We start from the raw sequence: 17,548 nt of genomic DNA, 5'->3' as shown, positions 1-17,548 counted from the left end.
CCTGTGTTCCCTACCCTGCCTGCCTGTTGGCCTTGAGGACCTCGGAGGTCTGGCCTTGCCTGCCAGGACAGGCAGCCTGGGGACCTAGAGTAGGGTTTGGGGGAAAGAAAGGGGCTTGCCTGGTGGTGGCAGTAATTGATCCTAGCCACTGGGGCAGGCTTATGGGGGCAAGCAGAAAAGCAGAGGCCCCTCTGGCATCACTTCCCCATCAGTCTGGTAACTAATCTGTCTACTGTACCTCTGCCCTGGTTATGCCAATTCCCAGTAGTGTGGTTGGGACTAGGGTCTAGGTAGGGGTTGGGATGGGGTACTAGCCTTCCTTTCATCTGCTACCTTCAGGCCCCAATAGACCCTTCTCCTGCCTGCTAAGTTAGGCTGGAGTTGGAGGAAAAAGGGTCCTGGTCCCAAGGTCGATGTGTGGAGTGGGTACCCACTGGGACGAGGCCACCCCCCAGCACCTGTCACTTTCACCATCACCATATTAGCAGCACAGACTGTCATTTTCAGAATGAAACACCTTGGAAATGTCAGCTTGGACTAGTAAGGCTGCAGGGGCAGGAACTGCATTCTCCCTGGAGCCAACACCAGAGCCAGCACCCCCATCCTCTGCTTCTGGCTATAGATACTCCAAAGGACAGTCACTGAGCCCAGCAAGACAGGACCATAGGTGCCAGGGTCCAAGAGCAGGTACTTTCCTGGGCCCCAGATCAGCATTTCAGAGCTACTGCCCCCTCCAGCTTCTGCCCCAAAATTCAAAAGCCAACACCACTGAGTCCTGTGTTCACCTTTGCGTTGACCTACCAACCCAGTGGCCCCAATATTCTATGGTCTTTGGTGAGGTGAAGGGGTTTGTTCTGGGTGCCAGTGCCAAACTCGCCTCCCTGCTTTTGTAAACGTTGCTCTGTAGCTGACTCTGTCAGCTCTTTCTGGGAGAAAATACATCAGGGGAGTGGCCTGGAGTTGGAGGGGTCCTGAGTCCAGATGCCTGACCTTTAATGGTAGTGTGGGCTCTGGAAGCCCTGTCCCTAAAGCTGAGGAGACTTCTGAGGCCTTGTCAGAGTCCTGAGTCCAACATAACACAGGTCGGCCATGTTCAGGCCATGTGACTTTGCACTTATCCTGCCGTCTCTGGACTTATTTGGTTTTCCACATAATATTTGGTTCTTGGATTTTTAAAGTCTTGGGTTGAGTGGGGCAGAGCCATAGCCCCTCTATTATCCATGCCCAATGCCTGGTGGACAGGGGTAAAGGTGTGTGTGGGGGAGCTGGCAGGGAGGGGGACATAGGCAAGTACTAACTAGATCCTAGACTTTTCATTTCCATCTCCTGGTCAGTATTTTCTGAGCATTAGAAGACCGGGCTATGTGTGTGTTTGTTTGCAAGTATTGTGGGTATATATGTGTGTATACTTGGTAGGATTGAGGGCTGGAAATGTGAGGAGAAGAGAAATACATGAATGGGTTTTAAAAAGTTCATAGAAAAATGGAATTAAATGTTAATGCTCTTTTTATTTTTAACCAACTTCTGAGTGCTTGCTGAGTGCTGGGCTCTGTGCTGAGCTTTCGTGAACGCCATCTGATTCATCCTCCCAATCCCACAGACAGACACAGACTCACAGAGCCCATGTGACCTGAGGGAAGTGGTCTACGTGGACCCAGGAGGGTCCGATATCATTCCTGCCCTGCCAAGCCTAGGGGACAGACACAAAAACAAAGAGCTCTCAAAGCAAGGGCAGCTGAGCCCAGTGGGCAGGCATCCCTTTAAGAGACTGCGATATCTCTCTTCTTGGTCCTTCTTGTTTCCTGGCAGCTGGAGCAGTGGTGGGGTAGGACTTGGGAGCCCCAGGGGCTCTACTGGTGGTGGCCTTTTGACAGAGCTGAGTCTTGAGGGAGGGCCTGAATTCTCTCTAGGAAGTGCAAGGGTGTCCTTACTCAGGTGTGCCTTTTTCCTCCCTACTTTCTGACACTTTGAGCCCTTTCTAGCTTCTATGTGGATGGGGGAGCCCCAGGAGTCCCCGCTTTACTTTCAAATGGTCTAGAGAGGAGTTCTGGGAGCCTTAGATGCTACTAGATGTTGGGCCTTGTGGGGAGGTGGGGAGGACAGTCAGGGAATCTTCTTCCAGGCCCAGGCAAATAAGAGGAAGCCTAACCTGCCCCACATCTGGGCCCTGTACCCATGGACTGGCCCACGCTCCCTTGTCTCCATGGTCCTGATGGTGCTCTCCTGCCAGCACCTCAGCCTGTGAGACTCCCTGAGGTTGGCCTGGCCCTCCACATCCCTGGCAAGGCTGGGGGTGGGGGTTGGAGAGGGGTGCAGAGTTGCTAAAAATAGCAGCAGCAGCAGCTCCAGTTAGAGTCTCCTTGAGGGGTCAGTGGGGCCTAAGATTGGGGAGGAAGAGAGTGAAGAGGGCTTTGCAGAAGAGGAGAGACCAGCCTGAGCTGAGACTGGCGGAACCTGTATCTAGAGCTACAATCCCTAGGATGCAGGCACAGAGGCACCCAAGGACAGAAGTACAGAGATATGCAGGGACATATGGACACAGACACCAGCTGTGTACACCAGGGGTAGCTGGATAATCAAAGAGATGCACACAGATGTATGTCTAGAACTCCTTCCCCCCTCCTAGGAATACCAGACTGACTCAATTACTCAGCCTGTAAGTCCTTAGGCTTCTCTCTTCCCTGTCTTTGCCTTGACCTTCAGGAACTACTGAAGGCTGGGTATGTGACCACTTTGAGTTGAGGAGGGCTAAGGCTTGCTCCCCCATGTCCAGGGTGGTAGAACCAGGGGGAACCAGAGACAGCATCACAGATGCAGGGGTAGCACAGGACCAGATTTGGCAGCACTCAGGTGACTGGAGCCTCAGTAGCACTTGTGCCCCACAACCTTAAGCTGGGGTTGGAGGACAGAGACAGGGATGGGAGGGAGCTGGAAGGACTAGTAGAGTAGGATGAGAGCACACTGGAGACACACGGAACTGAGTGTGCTAGAGGGGAGAGGAAAGAAGTCTCTTGGGTATGCATCTACCTTCTTTGTCTTCAGAAGAAGGTGATGCCATCTCCCCATTTCCTCTAGCCAGCCAGACAACAGGGCCTTATGATAGGAGGGGGCCTGCTGATTGCCAGATCTGATGATTTGGGTCAGCAGCACATCTTTGGACTGGATGTAAATGATCTAAGACAATGCCCATCAGAGGATCAAGGGACGGGCCTGTGAAGCACCCTGAACTCCAAATGTTGACCCTCTGTATTGCTAATCTCACCTCCCTGGGCCAGCTGGTATCCCTTGCCCTTTTCATGCCCTAATAGCCCATCCTTGAGTTTCTCCAGCCTCTGATGGAGTCCCTCTGTGGCTATCTGACCAATCAATCCCTCTAGTGCTGGGCAGCTTTGGCTGTCTGAGACCTCTCTTCTCACCAGAGCTTCTGGTTTCTTCCTGGTCACCATCCCCTCTGATTTCCTTTGGCTCTGGTGCTGTTTGATGAAAGAGGTAAAACAGGCACCATGACTTCCTGAGACACAGGGAGGTGACATGATTTCAAGGTTGCTCAGTCAGTAAGATTCCTGGGATCTGAGCTTCCTGAAAACCGCTCCTCTTTTTTTCTTTAGGGCTGCCTCCTCCTCCCTGAGAACAAGTGGTTCCCCCACACAGCCTGATACATCTCTCCCAAGCTCTGGGACTCCCTGGGCACCTGCTGACTTGTGGGATTCAGGCCAGACACTCAGCAGGTGGCTGCTTGGGGGGACAAAGTAGCTGGTGCTCAGCTGCTGGGTTTGGAGGGAGGGAGAAGCGATGGATGTGTGTGTGTGTGTGTGTGTAGGGATCTGGACTGGGAGGTGGAGGGCAGGGTCTGCTTCTGTGCCTTTAAAAAGAACCAAGCCTGCAAAGGGATAAAACAGCATGCAAATGAACATCTGGGGGTGGGAGCCTCAGTGGTTCAGACCCTTTTCATAAGGACCTGCAGTTCTTGCCTCCCAGTCCAATACCCAGCTGGAGGGAGGGTCCTGAGCACAGAGAGAGGAGCCTGTGGGGAGGGGAGGAATGAAGGACTGAGGGAAGAGGCTGAGGTTGATGTCAAGGTATCGGAATCCCTACCAGGCTGCTGGAGACAACATTGGGAAATCACTGCTTGGGTTCTGGAGCACACAAGGAGGGCCCCAAAGCTGCTCTGCCTTGTTGGAGGTAAAGGGAAACCCAGAGTCAGTAGAAATGGAAAGAGTTGTGATGGAGGGCACCACACATGGCACCACAGACTTGTTAGACCCTCAGAGTCTCAAAAGTTCATTCTTCTTGCTACCAATGGGAAACTGAGATCCAGAACAGTCTTTGGCCAAGAATCTCCTGTCCTCAAGCCTAGAGTGTTGGATCATATTGGCACCTCGTTTGCATCACATTTAGTTAAAATCAGAGGGTCCCTGATCTAGCTAGGGAGACAGTCACAATTGAGCTATAAAAAAGGCAGCTTCCCCTCCGAATGGAGTTCCTTAAGGCCTGAGATTTAGTTGTATTTCCTGCTTGGAAAAGCATCTGCTAGGTTGGGATGTTGAATGAAGAATGGAAGGGTGGATGACAGATGGACAGGCTAAGTCTCTAATAGATGATAGAAAAGTACCACTGGTGTTTGGAAGATCAACCCCTCCAGGCTGGGTGATCAGGAACGGAGTGGGTGAGAGACCTGAAATAAGCAGGACCCAGGGGGACACTCAAGGTAGGGAAAAATGGCTGAGCAGAAATATAGAAGTTGGATCAAACTAGGCATGTACCCGGTATAGGATTCACCTTAGCATCCTCACCCGTCTCCCCCATCACCCCTCTTGCCATGCCCACTCAGTCCCTGCTCATCTAACAAAGCCCCTTGTTCTTGCTGGATCCATCCAGGACCTCCCACTACTGGCTCTTCCCGCAAGCTTGCCTGCCAGAGAGCTACAGACTCTGCAGCCAGAGACCCTGATTGTTGTTGGAGAAGCGGCAGGTTTGTTTGCTCCAGAGCTCGCCAAGAAATCTCAACAATCAATGGGAAACAACACTCTGCCGGCGGCTGCAGCATTGATCCTCCCCTTCAAGGGCTGGTGGGGCTGAGCGGCAGGTAGGCAGGTGGAAGGAAACTGGGATGGACTTGGCATCCAGCCCTTCCCAGGTAAGCCTGTACTTTCTCCCTAGGGGCTGGGTCCTGGTGGAGGATGAGGAGAGAGATGGAGTGGGATAGCCCAGGATGCCAGGACTTGATTGACTGATTCTCTCATTCACCAAAGCCTCAAATGGGTAGGAGAGTGAGACTTACCCAAAGTTACCAACCTCTGGGCTAAGACTCCAGTGAAAAGAGCTCACCTGACTCCCACCAGCCACTAAGCACTGAGCAAGATCAAATGTCCCTAACATTTAACATCAGGGAGAGAAACAACTATCTGCACTGGAAATGGTTGCTAAAAGAAAGCTAAGGGCATTTCTACATTGAGTCTAGCTAACAACGTGGACTTGAACTTGGCCTATAAAATGTAGATCTCTTATAGCTTATAGAGGTGATATGAAGACTAAATGAGTTAATATATATATAAAGCACTTAGAATGTGGTTTGGCACATGGTAAAGATTTTATATTATTGTTGCTGTTATTAGTATTATTTGGATAGTGATATTCTCCAGGGCACCCATCTTCCTGTACTGAAGCTCTTCCCCTACATTGGTGTTATGGATTGAGTCCTTCAAAAATATGTGTTGTAAATCCTAACCTCTATACCTAAGGTTGGAGCCCTGGTGAGGTGTTGTAGGATAAACACTGGACCATAAGCTTGGTTTGAACCAAATGGTCGGTGGCGTAAACTTCCCAGGCGCTCTCAGAAACCCTATATAGGTTTTCCTGTAGATAAAATTCAGAACTAACTCAAAGTACTTAATAACAACATACCTATGGTTATAGTCCCACTTAGGAATGGATTGTCTTTGTTATACTAATGAGGCAGGATTCGTGTACCTTTAGTCAATTTCTTTTGAGATATAAAAGAGATTCAAGGCAAGCTAGCAGCAGAAATAGGGGAGAGAGATGCCAAGCCATAAGAAGATCTCCCAGAAGCAAAAGCAAAAAGGACCTTCCACTGAGCCAGCAGAGACACACAGATTTGGCACCTTGACTTTGGACTTAGAAGGCTAGAGCCTCCTAAACTGTAAGAAAATGTCTGTTCATTAAAGCCATCTACTGGTGGTATTTCTATCATAGTAGCACTAGATCACTAAGAATTTGGTACTGAGAAATAGAGGTGCTGCTCTAACAAATACCTACAATGTGAAAGTAATTTTGGAGTTGGGTAATGGGTAGATGTTAGAAGAATTTTAAGTGTTGTTATAGATTGAATTGTGCACCCACAAAATATGTGTCATGTTGGTGAGGCCTGATTCTAATTATATGTAATTATCATCCATTTTGTGATCTTATGTAATTATCTGATGTGTTGTAAATCTTAACCTCTATGATGTTATTGAGGAGCCCTAGTGGCTCTGTGGAGTCCTGGTGTGATGCTGTGGGATAAAGCAATGGACCACAAGCTCAGTTTCAACCGCAAGGTTGGTGGTTCAAACCCACCAGCTGCTCCTTGGAAATCCTACACAGGGTTACTATGAGTCGGAACCAGCTTGATGGCACTTAACAACAACAAGAATTGGCTCTGTGGGTTAGGCATTGGGCTGCTAACCACAAGGTTGGTGATTCAAACCCATCAGTTGCTCCAGGAGATAAAAATGAAGTTGTCTGTACCTATAAAGATTTAATCTCAGAAACTCTCTATAGGGTCACTATGGTTGGAATTATTGGGGTCTTGGTGTGGTGCTATAGGATAAGCACTGGGCTGCTAACTGCAAGGTTGGTGGTTCAAACCTACCAGCTGCTCCTTGGAAACCCTACACAGGGATGCTATGAATCAGAATGGTTCATTAGCACTTGACAACAACAACATGGTTGGAATTGACTTGATGTAATGAAAGTGGGTTTGAGTTTTGGTTTATGATGTTAATGAGGCAGGATACATCTATAGAATTAGGTTGTATGCTGAGTCAATCTCTTTTGAGATATAAAAGAAATTAAATCAGCCAGCAGAGATCAAAGGGACCTCAGTACTATCAAGAAAGAAGTGCTGAGTGGAGGGTGTCTTTTGCTAGGGTCCCTGGGCTGAGAACCTTCTAAACCCAGGGGAAGATTAATGCCAAGACACATGGAGATCTTCAAGGGATGTCAAGCCCACAGATGTTGAAAGGAGATAAAGACATTTCCTCTGAGGCAACAAAGAAAGAAAGTCTTCCTCTAGAGCTAGCATCCTGAATTTACACTTCAAGCCTCCTAAACTGTGAAAGAATAAATTTCTGTTTGTTTAAAGCCATCCATTTTGTGGTATTTCTGTTATAGCAGCACTAGAGAACTAAGACAGGTGCCTAATACTAAAAGTCTAGATTGCTAAGAGGCTGCTGGACATCAAAGGCAATTCCGGCCAGGTCTCAGAAGGAAGTGAGGAAAATTATAGAGAAAGTCTCTATCATGTTAGAGAATTCTTATGGCACCAACAACAAAGTATTGTTAGGAATATCTGTTAAATGTGCCTCTGGTGAGACTTTAAAGGAAAGTAATGAATATGTGATTGGACAATGGAGGAAGGGCAGTACTTTTTATTCAGTGACGAAGAACTTGTCTGAATTATGTCCACATTTTTGGTAGGAGGTAGAACTTGAACATAGTGAATTTGCAACAAGGTTTCCCCTTGCTGCTTATAGTAAAATTTGAGAGGAAAGAGATGGACTTAAAAATGAACTGTGTACCCCCTCAGGGCAAACCCTCTTCCAAGACTGAAACTCAAAGGGAATACACAAGCAGTCATGTATCAATAGACTCCTGTCAACCTGGATCTTGACCTGGCTGGCCAGCAGTATAGCGAGACCTGGGGACTCCTGAGCCCATGGACAGGGACAGGGTCCCAGAGGATAGAGTGGAGAGTGAAGCGTCCAGCTGATATGAAGTGAGGGGAGATGCACAAGAATGCCCATACTTGCAGACAGTACCCATTTGACCTAGCTTCCATGGCTGGATGATCAGAACTCAACTAGACGAAAAAATAAGAGGAAAAAAGGTGTAATCTGCTACCATTTGATGAACTTGACCTATACTTATGGATGTAGTAGATCCTCTGTACACAGGGTTGACAGGGATGCGCAACTTAGACATTGGCTACCCAAAATGGGGTGGGGGGTCGGGAGGTACTACAAAGTGACTGGCTTACACGTTTTCAAGAGGGAGCTTAGTTTCAGAGGAGGTGGGGGAAGGTAGAATCTCCAATGAATGATTTCAAACCTGTCTAGATGGGACTGGTGAAAGGAGATGGGGATAAGACTCTTGTGGTTCAATAGTGAATAATTGCTATTAGGACTGATTGTGAATGTTGCAAATGTAAAGGTAGATATTTTGTAACAAAAGGAGGAAAGTGGTTGATCTTGCAGTCCAGGAGTGGAGGACCCTGGGCCATCAAGGGAGAAGAGCGGAGTGCGGGACACTATCCAGAGAAGCAGTGATGCCAGAGATGGAGGCAGACACAATGACATGGAGAGATGGAGTGGCTGGGGACGCTAGACTTAAGGAGGGAGAGGAGCTGTGTGCTGGCGGCTACAGGGCTGGCACATGCAGGGTATACCCTTTGGTTGTTTGAATGGTCATATATTCTTGAGTGCTTCAGTGTACATCCAAAAAAAAACAAAAACAAAACCAAAACAAAACACAGGGATTGGAAGCAAATGCTGTTGAATGATGATGCATGAAAGGGATTGTAATCATTGCAATGAAACGAAATACAACAGGATGAATGTAAAGCTGACTCTCTCTCTCCTATGTAAACTATCACTCAATTCACAATAAATTAAAAAAAAAAAAAATGAACTGTGCAAAATGAACCAGAAGTTAAAGATTTCGAAAATTCCCTGTTGTACAAAGGATACATATCCAAGAATGTTCATTAAGGACATGGCAACACAATCTTTCACTAGAGAGATTAAGCCTATGACTGAAGGACTGAAAGGGACACACAAAGAAAGATAGCTGTCTGTCTCTTGTAATTCTATAGGAAGGAAACAGGTCCAAAGAGCTACATCTGTTGTCCTCCAAGAAAAAACAGGCCCATCCAGGAAACAGGGTCTTCTTCGTTTCAGGGGCTGGGGCCATGATCTCTGGATCTCAAAGGGTGAAGCCACAGTTTCTTAGGTTTCAAAAAGTTGGATCTTCACCAATTTCATCCAAGAGTATAGGCTGCCATTAAGGTGTGCCAATGGGATGGAGCCATTGCCCAAAGCTGAGAGCAGAGCTGCCATGTTCAAGGGGCAGAAGAACAGGGCCTGCAGGGGCTGGGGAAGTAGAGTCACCACTCAGATGGACTAGAAAAATGGGGCTGCTGAAAGCCAAGACAGCAGAGTTGCCATCCCAGCGGGCTTGGAAGGTGGAGCTGAAACCCATAGACAAGCAGTCCCCACCCAGGATCCAGGAGTGGCCAACACCAGAGCATTGCCTAGGTGGTCTCAGAGAATAGAGGATTGTTTTCAAACCTAAGAGCTGATGTAAATTGTTCTATTGTGGTTTTGACTTGTTTGGTACCTTATTTCCTTTCAATTTCTCCATTTGTAATGGGAAGTCTATCCTGTGACTATTCCACCATTATACTTTGGAAACAGATAACTTGCCACCTAGATCTCACAGGTTCACCGATGAAAAGGAATTCCGTCCCAGGATGGAACACACCTAATATCTTACCCATATTTGATTTAGATGACTCAAAAGATAGGCTTGCAGTTCATTTAAGACTTTTGGGATGGTATGATGGGGAGAATGTGTTTTCAGTGGCATTACTAGCTTTGGTGTCACCCAGTGCAAAGACAATCTCCCATATCAGACCATACAGCATCCTTAGTAATCTTTATTATCAATTTAAATCAGGAAATAATATATGATAAATACTTCTGTAGTTATAAATTGCTAAATGTAATATTTATTATATGAATACCAGCAACAAAATTATTTTATAAAATCTTTATACACTGAAAGTTACAATAGTTAAATGTAACTAATAATATAATTCAATGTAGAAAGATTTTATAACTTTTTAAAATAACTTGAGTAACTAAGAAGCCATAAATTTTTTTTCTTCTTTTCCTTTACTTACTACTTAATTCTCAAAAAAGAATATTACTGATATAGCTTCATAAATACTATTTACCACAGTATTGTAGCTAAAACACCAGAAAAATTTGACAAAATCAGTGACTGTAAAAATGCTGGAGTCCTGGTGTGGCACTGAGGGCTAATGCACTGGACTGCAAAGTTGATTTGAACTGCAAGGTTGGTGGTTCAAGCTCACCAGCTGCTCCTTCGAAACCCTATACAGGTTGCCATGGGTGGGAACCCACTAGACAGCACTTAACAACAACACAACAACATAAAAATGCTGGCAGCAACTAAAACAACAAACAGCACATGCTTGTTGTGCATGCAGATGAAACCACGTGATTCAAAGCATCATTGTAATTGCGTAATAATGACAGTTCTGACTAAAGCACATTGTTGTTGTTGTTAGGTGCCATCGAGTCAGTGCCAACTCATAGCGACCTTATGCACAGCAGAATGAAACACTACCCGATCCTGGGCCAACCTCACTACTGTTGCCACGCTTGAGCCCATTGATGCTGCCACTTGGCCAATCCATCTCACTGGGGGTCTTCCTCTTTTTCTCTGACCCTCCACCTACCAAACATGATATCCTTCTCCAGCTACTAGAAGGTTCAAAAAGTAAATTAGCATCGAGTTTTAGCCTTGCAGGCTTATTAATACATGTAAGTTGCACTTATAAAAATATTTTTGTTGTTATAACTATAGGGCCATTTTTATATAAAATAATAAATTTCTGCTGAAACACTGCACAAAACAAGGTGTAGACAGTCATTTTAGGGTCTCCCCTTCCCATGACTCTCACCTGGTATAGTCTGCATCCTCCCCCCTATTTCCCTAGTGATGCTTTTGCATGTGGCAAGGACATGAATTGGCATGGGGGAGGGTGGAATGAATTGTGTCTCCAAAATATACGTGTTGTAATTCCTACCCTCTATGCCTACGGTTACAATCCCATTTGGGAATGTGTTGTCTTTGTTATGTTAATGAGACAGGTTTAGCGCAGGGTGTATCTTGAGTCAATCTCTTGTGATTATAAGAGATTCAATGCAAGCTAGCAAGCAGAGATGGGAGAAGAGAGATGCCAAGCTATGTGAAGATCGCTTAGAAGCAAAAGCAAAAAGAAACAAAGACCTTCCTCTCGAGTTTAGCTGACAGAGAGAAAGCTGGATTTGGACTTCTGGACTCCTAAACTGTGAGAGAATTAATTTCTGTCTGTTAAAGCTATCCACTGGTGGTCATTCTGTTATAGCAGCACTAAGTACTAGACACTTGAGATGGGGAGCAGTATTTGGCATAGTGAAACCCACCATAAGTGACAATCTCTCTGAAACTCACTTTTCCTATCTGCAAGTGGGAATAATTAGTCTCATGTTCTGAGTATTAAATAGAAAAAGCATGTGAAAGGCTTATATGTAAAGCTCCTGTGTGTCCTCTAGACCAGGCCTCACACTTCAGTATTTATTTCTGGAATGAATGAATGATGACTGAATGAATGAATGGAGGTGAATGGATGTACCAGGGCTTGCTCTTTTAGGACTTGTGAAAGGTTTGTGGACCTGAATTGACATGGTCACCACCTCTCCATTCAAGTGCATACCATGCCCAGAACTGTTCCTAAGGTTCCATGTTCCTTCCTTCAAGCTGGATCAGGTGAGTCTGAAGCTGAGATGACAAAGGGGGCTACAAATCCTGGTGAAATCGGCTTACCATCCTTTCATTCCAGTTCTTAAATTCATATAAAACGTATCAGCCAGCAGAGGTGCTATAAGGAGTCAAGAAGCCTGGGCTCTTAGCTTAACTCTGCTGCTATATTCCTATGCATTCTCATGAATTTATTTACCATGTTATTTAACATTTTCATGTGCTAGGCTCTGTGCCACTGGATCACAAGCACTGGTGGCACTGAGGGGTGGTTTGGGAGAAGCTTTAGTCCTTTCAGAATGGCCATCAGCACCCCACCCCCAAGCCACCTCAGGCTGATGGCATGACAGCTTAATTTGTAGAAGGAAAAAAAAACTAAGCAAAGGCTATAATTTACAGTTGAGATAATTGGCCAACCGTTAAGAAAGGGGAAAAATCCTAACATACAATCTATGTAAAAATAGTGTACTTGCTATGCAAACACAGTTTCAAGATGCAGTTCCAGCTGCCATGAGTCCACCTCCCCATTCCAACCAACCAACTAACCCTCAACTTCTCCAGAACAGGCAATCTGGAGCTACCCCAAGAAACAGGGTGTGAGCAAGACAGACTTGGTATCCTCCTTTCTAAGTTCAGCTTTGCTGCTGGGGAGGAACATCAGGCAACCAGGTGTTGATGACCCAACAAGATGGGCATCCTAGTGGGGGAAGTCAGGACATAGTGGAGCACAGAAGAGGCCCCTGATCCAGGCTGCAGGTCAAGAGAGGTTTCTCTTGTGAATTCACACAGTAGGTGCTTCATAAATAGTAGGTGCTGAAGAAATTGCATGAATTGCCAGCTAAGCTGAGACCTGAAGATGAGGTGGAAAGAGCCGGGTTGACCCAGGACAGGAAAGAATATCTATCAGGCAGAGGGAATGGCAAAGACCCAGAGGCTGCTAAGAACGTGGCTTGTTTGAGGAACAGAAGCTGAAATGCTATTGGTCTGGCTGGATGACTAGGCTTTCTGAACCTGCTTCTTCCCTGCTGGAATTGCAGACTCAGTTCTGAAAGGGGCCTTGGAGAGCTCCTAGTACCTATTGCCCACTTCCCAACTGCTGACCAAAGCTGGCAGCATTGGTTCTCCTAGAAGAGGATCTTGTATATACACCTCGGTTTTCCTTCCCCACAAAAGTGGAGGTCCAGAGAGGGCAGGGATTTGCCTGAGGCCACACAGCGTAGCTTGAGCTTCTGTCTGGGCTTAGGGATTCTTTCATTAAAGTAGCTCTCTGCCTATTGACAGTTTTTAACACCTTTTTTTGCTTGAGGGGTGAAAGTGGGGTACAAGCTCAGCATGACAGCTCTACCCAGGTGGGGCTGCAGCATTCCTGAGCATTCCTGAGCGTTTTCTCGGCTGTAATCTTCACTGGAGCAGCTCACCAGGTCTTTCTCCTTTGGAGTCACTGGAGAGGTTTGAGCTGCCAACCTTTTGGTTAGAAACTGAGTGCTTAACTGTTGTGCTAGCCAGGCTCCTCTAGTGGGACTGGGGGCGCTAAAGGAAGCAGGTTTTCTGATTTGCCCCCACTAGGCAGCAATGGATTGGGAGAAAGATGAGGCTTTCTGTTCCCATAAAGATGCACAGCCCTGAAGACCCTATACAGGGTCATTATGAGTCAGAACTGACTCGATGGCACACAACCACCACCAAGGCAGTCCTAGGAGGAGAATGGCAAGGAAGAAGGAAGAAGCTTAATTTCTAATTAAGCCCAGTCTCTTCTCCCTCTCCTCAATCCCCATTTAGTACCCTAAGGCATCCCCAAGGCATTTTAAGCTGCTGCCCTGCTGAGGAAGCTGGGACAGCCGCCAGGACCTGCCAAGCATGATGGGCTTAGGCCTATAAAGGGGCCATAGCCAACCTAGCCTTCCCCTCCTCCCTATTGCAGACACTTGGTCCACCAGTCTCCTCAGAAACCCAGGGGAGCCTCCTGTCCACTATATCAACCTCTGGGGCTTGGAGAAGAATCCAGACTGTCTTCCAGACTCTCTTCTCAGCTCCCACTTCATAATACAAAGTGCCAGGCTGAGGGGACAGGGGTAGGGTCTGGTGTCGGTTTTAGCTGCAGCCCCTAAACTCAGGAATATGTTGGCAGAATCCTTCAGTGACTAGTGTTTGCTGGAAACAGAAATGACCATTTTCAGTTGAGGCAGCCTGGGTTTGTTAACCCTTGAAGCACTGGAGCTCCTGGAGGCTAAGACCTCCCTCTTCTCTCCTTCTTCTTCCATCCTCCTCCTCCCCCCCCCCACCGAGATATCTACCCTTAATTCTCAGCAGGGTGAGCAAATACCAGTTGCCTCCCCCCTCTACCTTTTTCCCCCCACTACACACTTCAACAAAACTCAGAGAGGGGGAGAAGTGGGTTCAAGGTCACACAGCCAAAGAGGCAGCCTCCATCCCTGGAGACCCAACCCCACCCCAGTCCCTGCTGCTTCCACCTTCACAGTCTCCCCAGGCCACATTCACACATGCAGAGTTTAATTAACTTTATTGATATTCAGAAATTAGGAGAATGACTAAAGGTAATTGCTCATTAAAAATCATTAAACTGACACAGCAGGCTCTGGCACAATGATGCCCCTCCCGCACTGCTTCCTTCTGGGGGGGTCCCTCCCTCACAAGTGACAGGCTCCCCCCACCCCACACAAGTGACAGGGCCTGCCTTGGAGGGTTTTTGGGAGATGCTAGGTGGTCTGTGGTATGGTGCCCTTCACACCAGACAGAGACTCATGCGCTCAGGTAACTGGGGGACATGGGACTGAGCCAGATGGGTTAGGTCAGATATAACGCAAATCTTGTCTAGGCCCCATGGTTTCAGCTTCTCTGGCCTCTTGTGGCTTTGGCACCTCACTGGGCTGCAGCCTGCTACCTGTATCATTTGTTCTGCAGCTTACATGGGAGCAGAGCTCCAGGGCCCACCCCCTCCCACCCCTGTATGAGGCCTCAGGTCTGTGGACACACCCCTGGCCTCAAAGGCCCACAATCCAAGTCTTTGCTGCTCAAGGCTTGCCTTCATGAGGCTGAAGCTTGCAGGAACTTGAGGACTATGGAGCATGACTTGAAGCCCTGCTGGGGAGGGTTTGCCTCAGCTGACCCAAATTGGCCCAGCTTTGAAATTCTAGCCCTCCCACTTGTCCTGGTTCTGACCGGGCAGGGCAGGGCCTCTAAGAGAATGGATGATCCTTGAGATCATCCCCAGCAGGTGCACCCATACTCCACAAACCCTTGGGCTGGTGGCTCCATGGACACTGGAAAAAACCAAGTCTAGATGGGAGGGACAGGGACCAGGGATATACATACTTGGGTCCACAGAATGGACACATTACTTCCAATACCCACACTTAACAGGCATGTTCCTGCACTCTTAAACTCAAGACCACATTAGCCTTTATCCTGGAGAAGGCAGACTCACTCCAGCCTTGCAGGGAGCTTTCTGGCAGCGGCTGCATCGCACACACTAGTAAGTAGCCTCACACACCGGTCACACAGCTAACTGCTGAGCCCTCCCCCAACATCTAGACCTCCTGAAATGCACTCGACTGCTACTCCAGACACACAAAGCCGTGATCAGACTCACATTCAGACCCATACACCCACACACGGGAAATCCGAGTACACCAAAGCAAACATACACACAGGACTTGCGTCCCAGGTAAGCTGTCCAACCCAAGAGATATCCTTGGACAGCTGAGATGGGAAGCGGGCTTCTCCCCTTTCCCACTCATTCCCTTCGATCGTGCTTTGCGGGATCTTATCACCACCCCAACAGAAACACAGGAGACTGTGAGTTCCCTGCGCTGTCCAACCACCCGAATGGGTAGCCAGGGAGCAGGGTGAGGATACGGGAAAGCATGAGAATAGAGTCAGAGGCCCGGAGCGGTGCTTCCGCGTGCCTGTGGTCGCAAATGGAAGACATCTGCCGTCCACGGTACCCGCCTGGCCGACTTCCTGCTGTTTGGACTTCCAATGCGGCTTGGAAGGATCCCCCGAGGAGTTAGAAACTCCAACCTTCTCTCCGCTCACCATCAGGTACAAAGAACCGTATGGCAAGGGACGGCTGGTTCCAACTCTGGGCACAGCCCAGGCGATCCCACCAAGTAACTGGCTGCAGCGAGAATACCCGTACAACGTTAGCTTTGTTGACAGCTTAGTTGAGCGGCAGGTCCGGAGAAGACTCAGAAACCTTCCTTCCCTCACCCTCTTTCCAACATCCCTTTCCTGCCCACTCCATGGAAAAGCGTCCTTCGACCCGGGACAATGAAGTTGGGGCCACACTTGAGTGGGATTCTGGGAGCCGCGAGGTGCCGGGCTGGTCCTCTCACGGTCTGCAACCGTGGGGTGGGCGGGGGCCAGTAAAACGGAGGCAGAGCTCGGGATATGTGAGCTCGGGAGGCAAGAGTACAGCGATCCGTGGGATGGTGGGTTCAAGAAAAGGACTTCTTGGAAAACATGAGTCCTCGTCCCAGACCTCAGCGGTCGCAGCTCCCCCAAAAACGAGGAGCCTGAATTTCTCCCTAGAATTTTGTCCTAAACTCCAACTCCGCTGTTGCAGCACCCCGGCAGAGGGACGTGAGCGACGTTCCAAACCCGTGTCCGGCCGCCATCCCGCCCTGTCCCTCCGCAGTGAGGATGCGAGAGGCCCCTGAACGAGCTTCAAAGTCGAGCGAAGTTTGGCAGGCGGCAGGGGAAGCGAGACTGCCGGCCGCCCTTCGGACAGTCCCGACTTACACTGCCCCAAGCCCCCCCACCCCCCGCACGCGCCCCGGCGCCTTCCAACGCTTAGAGTGTGGCGAGGTAGCGCGCGGGTGAGCGCATGAGTGTGTGTGCGGGGAAGGGGTGGCGTGATGAATTGCAGCAGAGAAATCCCATTAGATCCGGGGAGATGATTAAAGGCGAGGTCTCGGCCAGGCGCGAATGGCGGGAGCCGCGGAAGCTTCCCGCCCGCTGAGCCCGCGCCCCGCCCGGCTTGGCCGGCGCCAGGGGCAGCGCAACCGGCGGGGCGCGATGCCTGGCTGGGCGACTGGACGCGCGGGCTCGGGCGCCGGTACGGTCCCCCCATCACACTACTCCCGGGATCCCCGCCCCCGCCCCAGTCCAGCTGTCGGACGCCGGGGTCCCTTACCATGAGCCAGGAGTGCCAGCAGCAAGGGCAGGAGCAGCAGGGCTGCCGGATGCATGGTGCCGGCTGCAGCCGCGCCCTGGGCCGCGGCCGCGGCGGGAGGGCTGAAGACTCTGTGGGGCGTGGGCTCCGGGCAGAGCCGGGTCCGGCGGGGGAAAGAGAGCGGGGCCGCCACCGCCGCCAGCGCCTGACAGAATCAGCACCACGGCCAGCGCCTGGCGTCGGCTCCCCGAATCGCCGCGCGGGGCTGGGGGCGGGGGCGCGGGAGGAGCGGCTTACCGTAAAGTCTCAAGCAAAGGCGCAGAAGACCCAGCGGCAAGAGCACAGGTTCCCGCGCCGCATCCAGTTTAGGGGACCGACTGCCCTACTAATATGGGCACATGGCCCCGATCCCTTTGCCCTACCCATGTCCAATCAAGCCTGTCACCCTCTCCTCCATTAGCAGCCTGCCCAAAGATGTTGGGGTTCTAACACGATTCTCCATGAAGGATAAAGAGTCCAGCAATCCCCTCCCTACCTCTTCCTTACCCTTATCTTAGTACCTGAAAGCGAAAAGGGTGACCTAGGAAG

General features: G+C 49.1%; 1 protein-coding gene across 2 annotated transcripts in view; it reads right to left on the bottom strand.

Moving 5' to 3' along the window:
* SEZ6 (seizure related 6 homolog (mouse)) overlaps positions 1–17,214 on the bottom strand; it is a 54,090-nt gene extending 36,876 nt beyond the window's left edge. For both annotated transcript variants that reach the window (XM_006874190.1, XM_006874191.1), the window contains exon 1: positions 16,982–17,214. In XM_006874190.1, the coding sequence (XP_006874252.1) occupies positions 16,982–17,036 (55 nt within the window). In that variant the 5' untranslated portion in view covers positions 17,037–17,214. The remainder of the gene's footprint in view (positions 1–16,981) is intronic.
* Between the last annotated feature and the right edge of the window lie 334 nt (positions 17,215–17,548).

The sequence above is a fragment of the Chrysochloris asiatica genome, unplaced genomic scaffold (assembly GCF_000296735.1).
Source record: "Chrysochloris asiatica unplaced genomic scaffold, ChrAsi1.0 scaffold00266, whole genome shotgun sequence".
Classification (NCBI taxonomy): domain Eukaryota; kingdom Metazoa; phylum Chordata; class Mammalia; order Afrosoricida; family Chrysochloridae; genus Chrysochloris; species Chrysochloris asiatica.
Note: the sequence above shows the minus strand (reverse complement) of the source record. Positions and strands in the feature narration are given on the sequence as shown.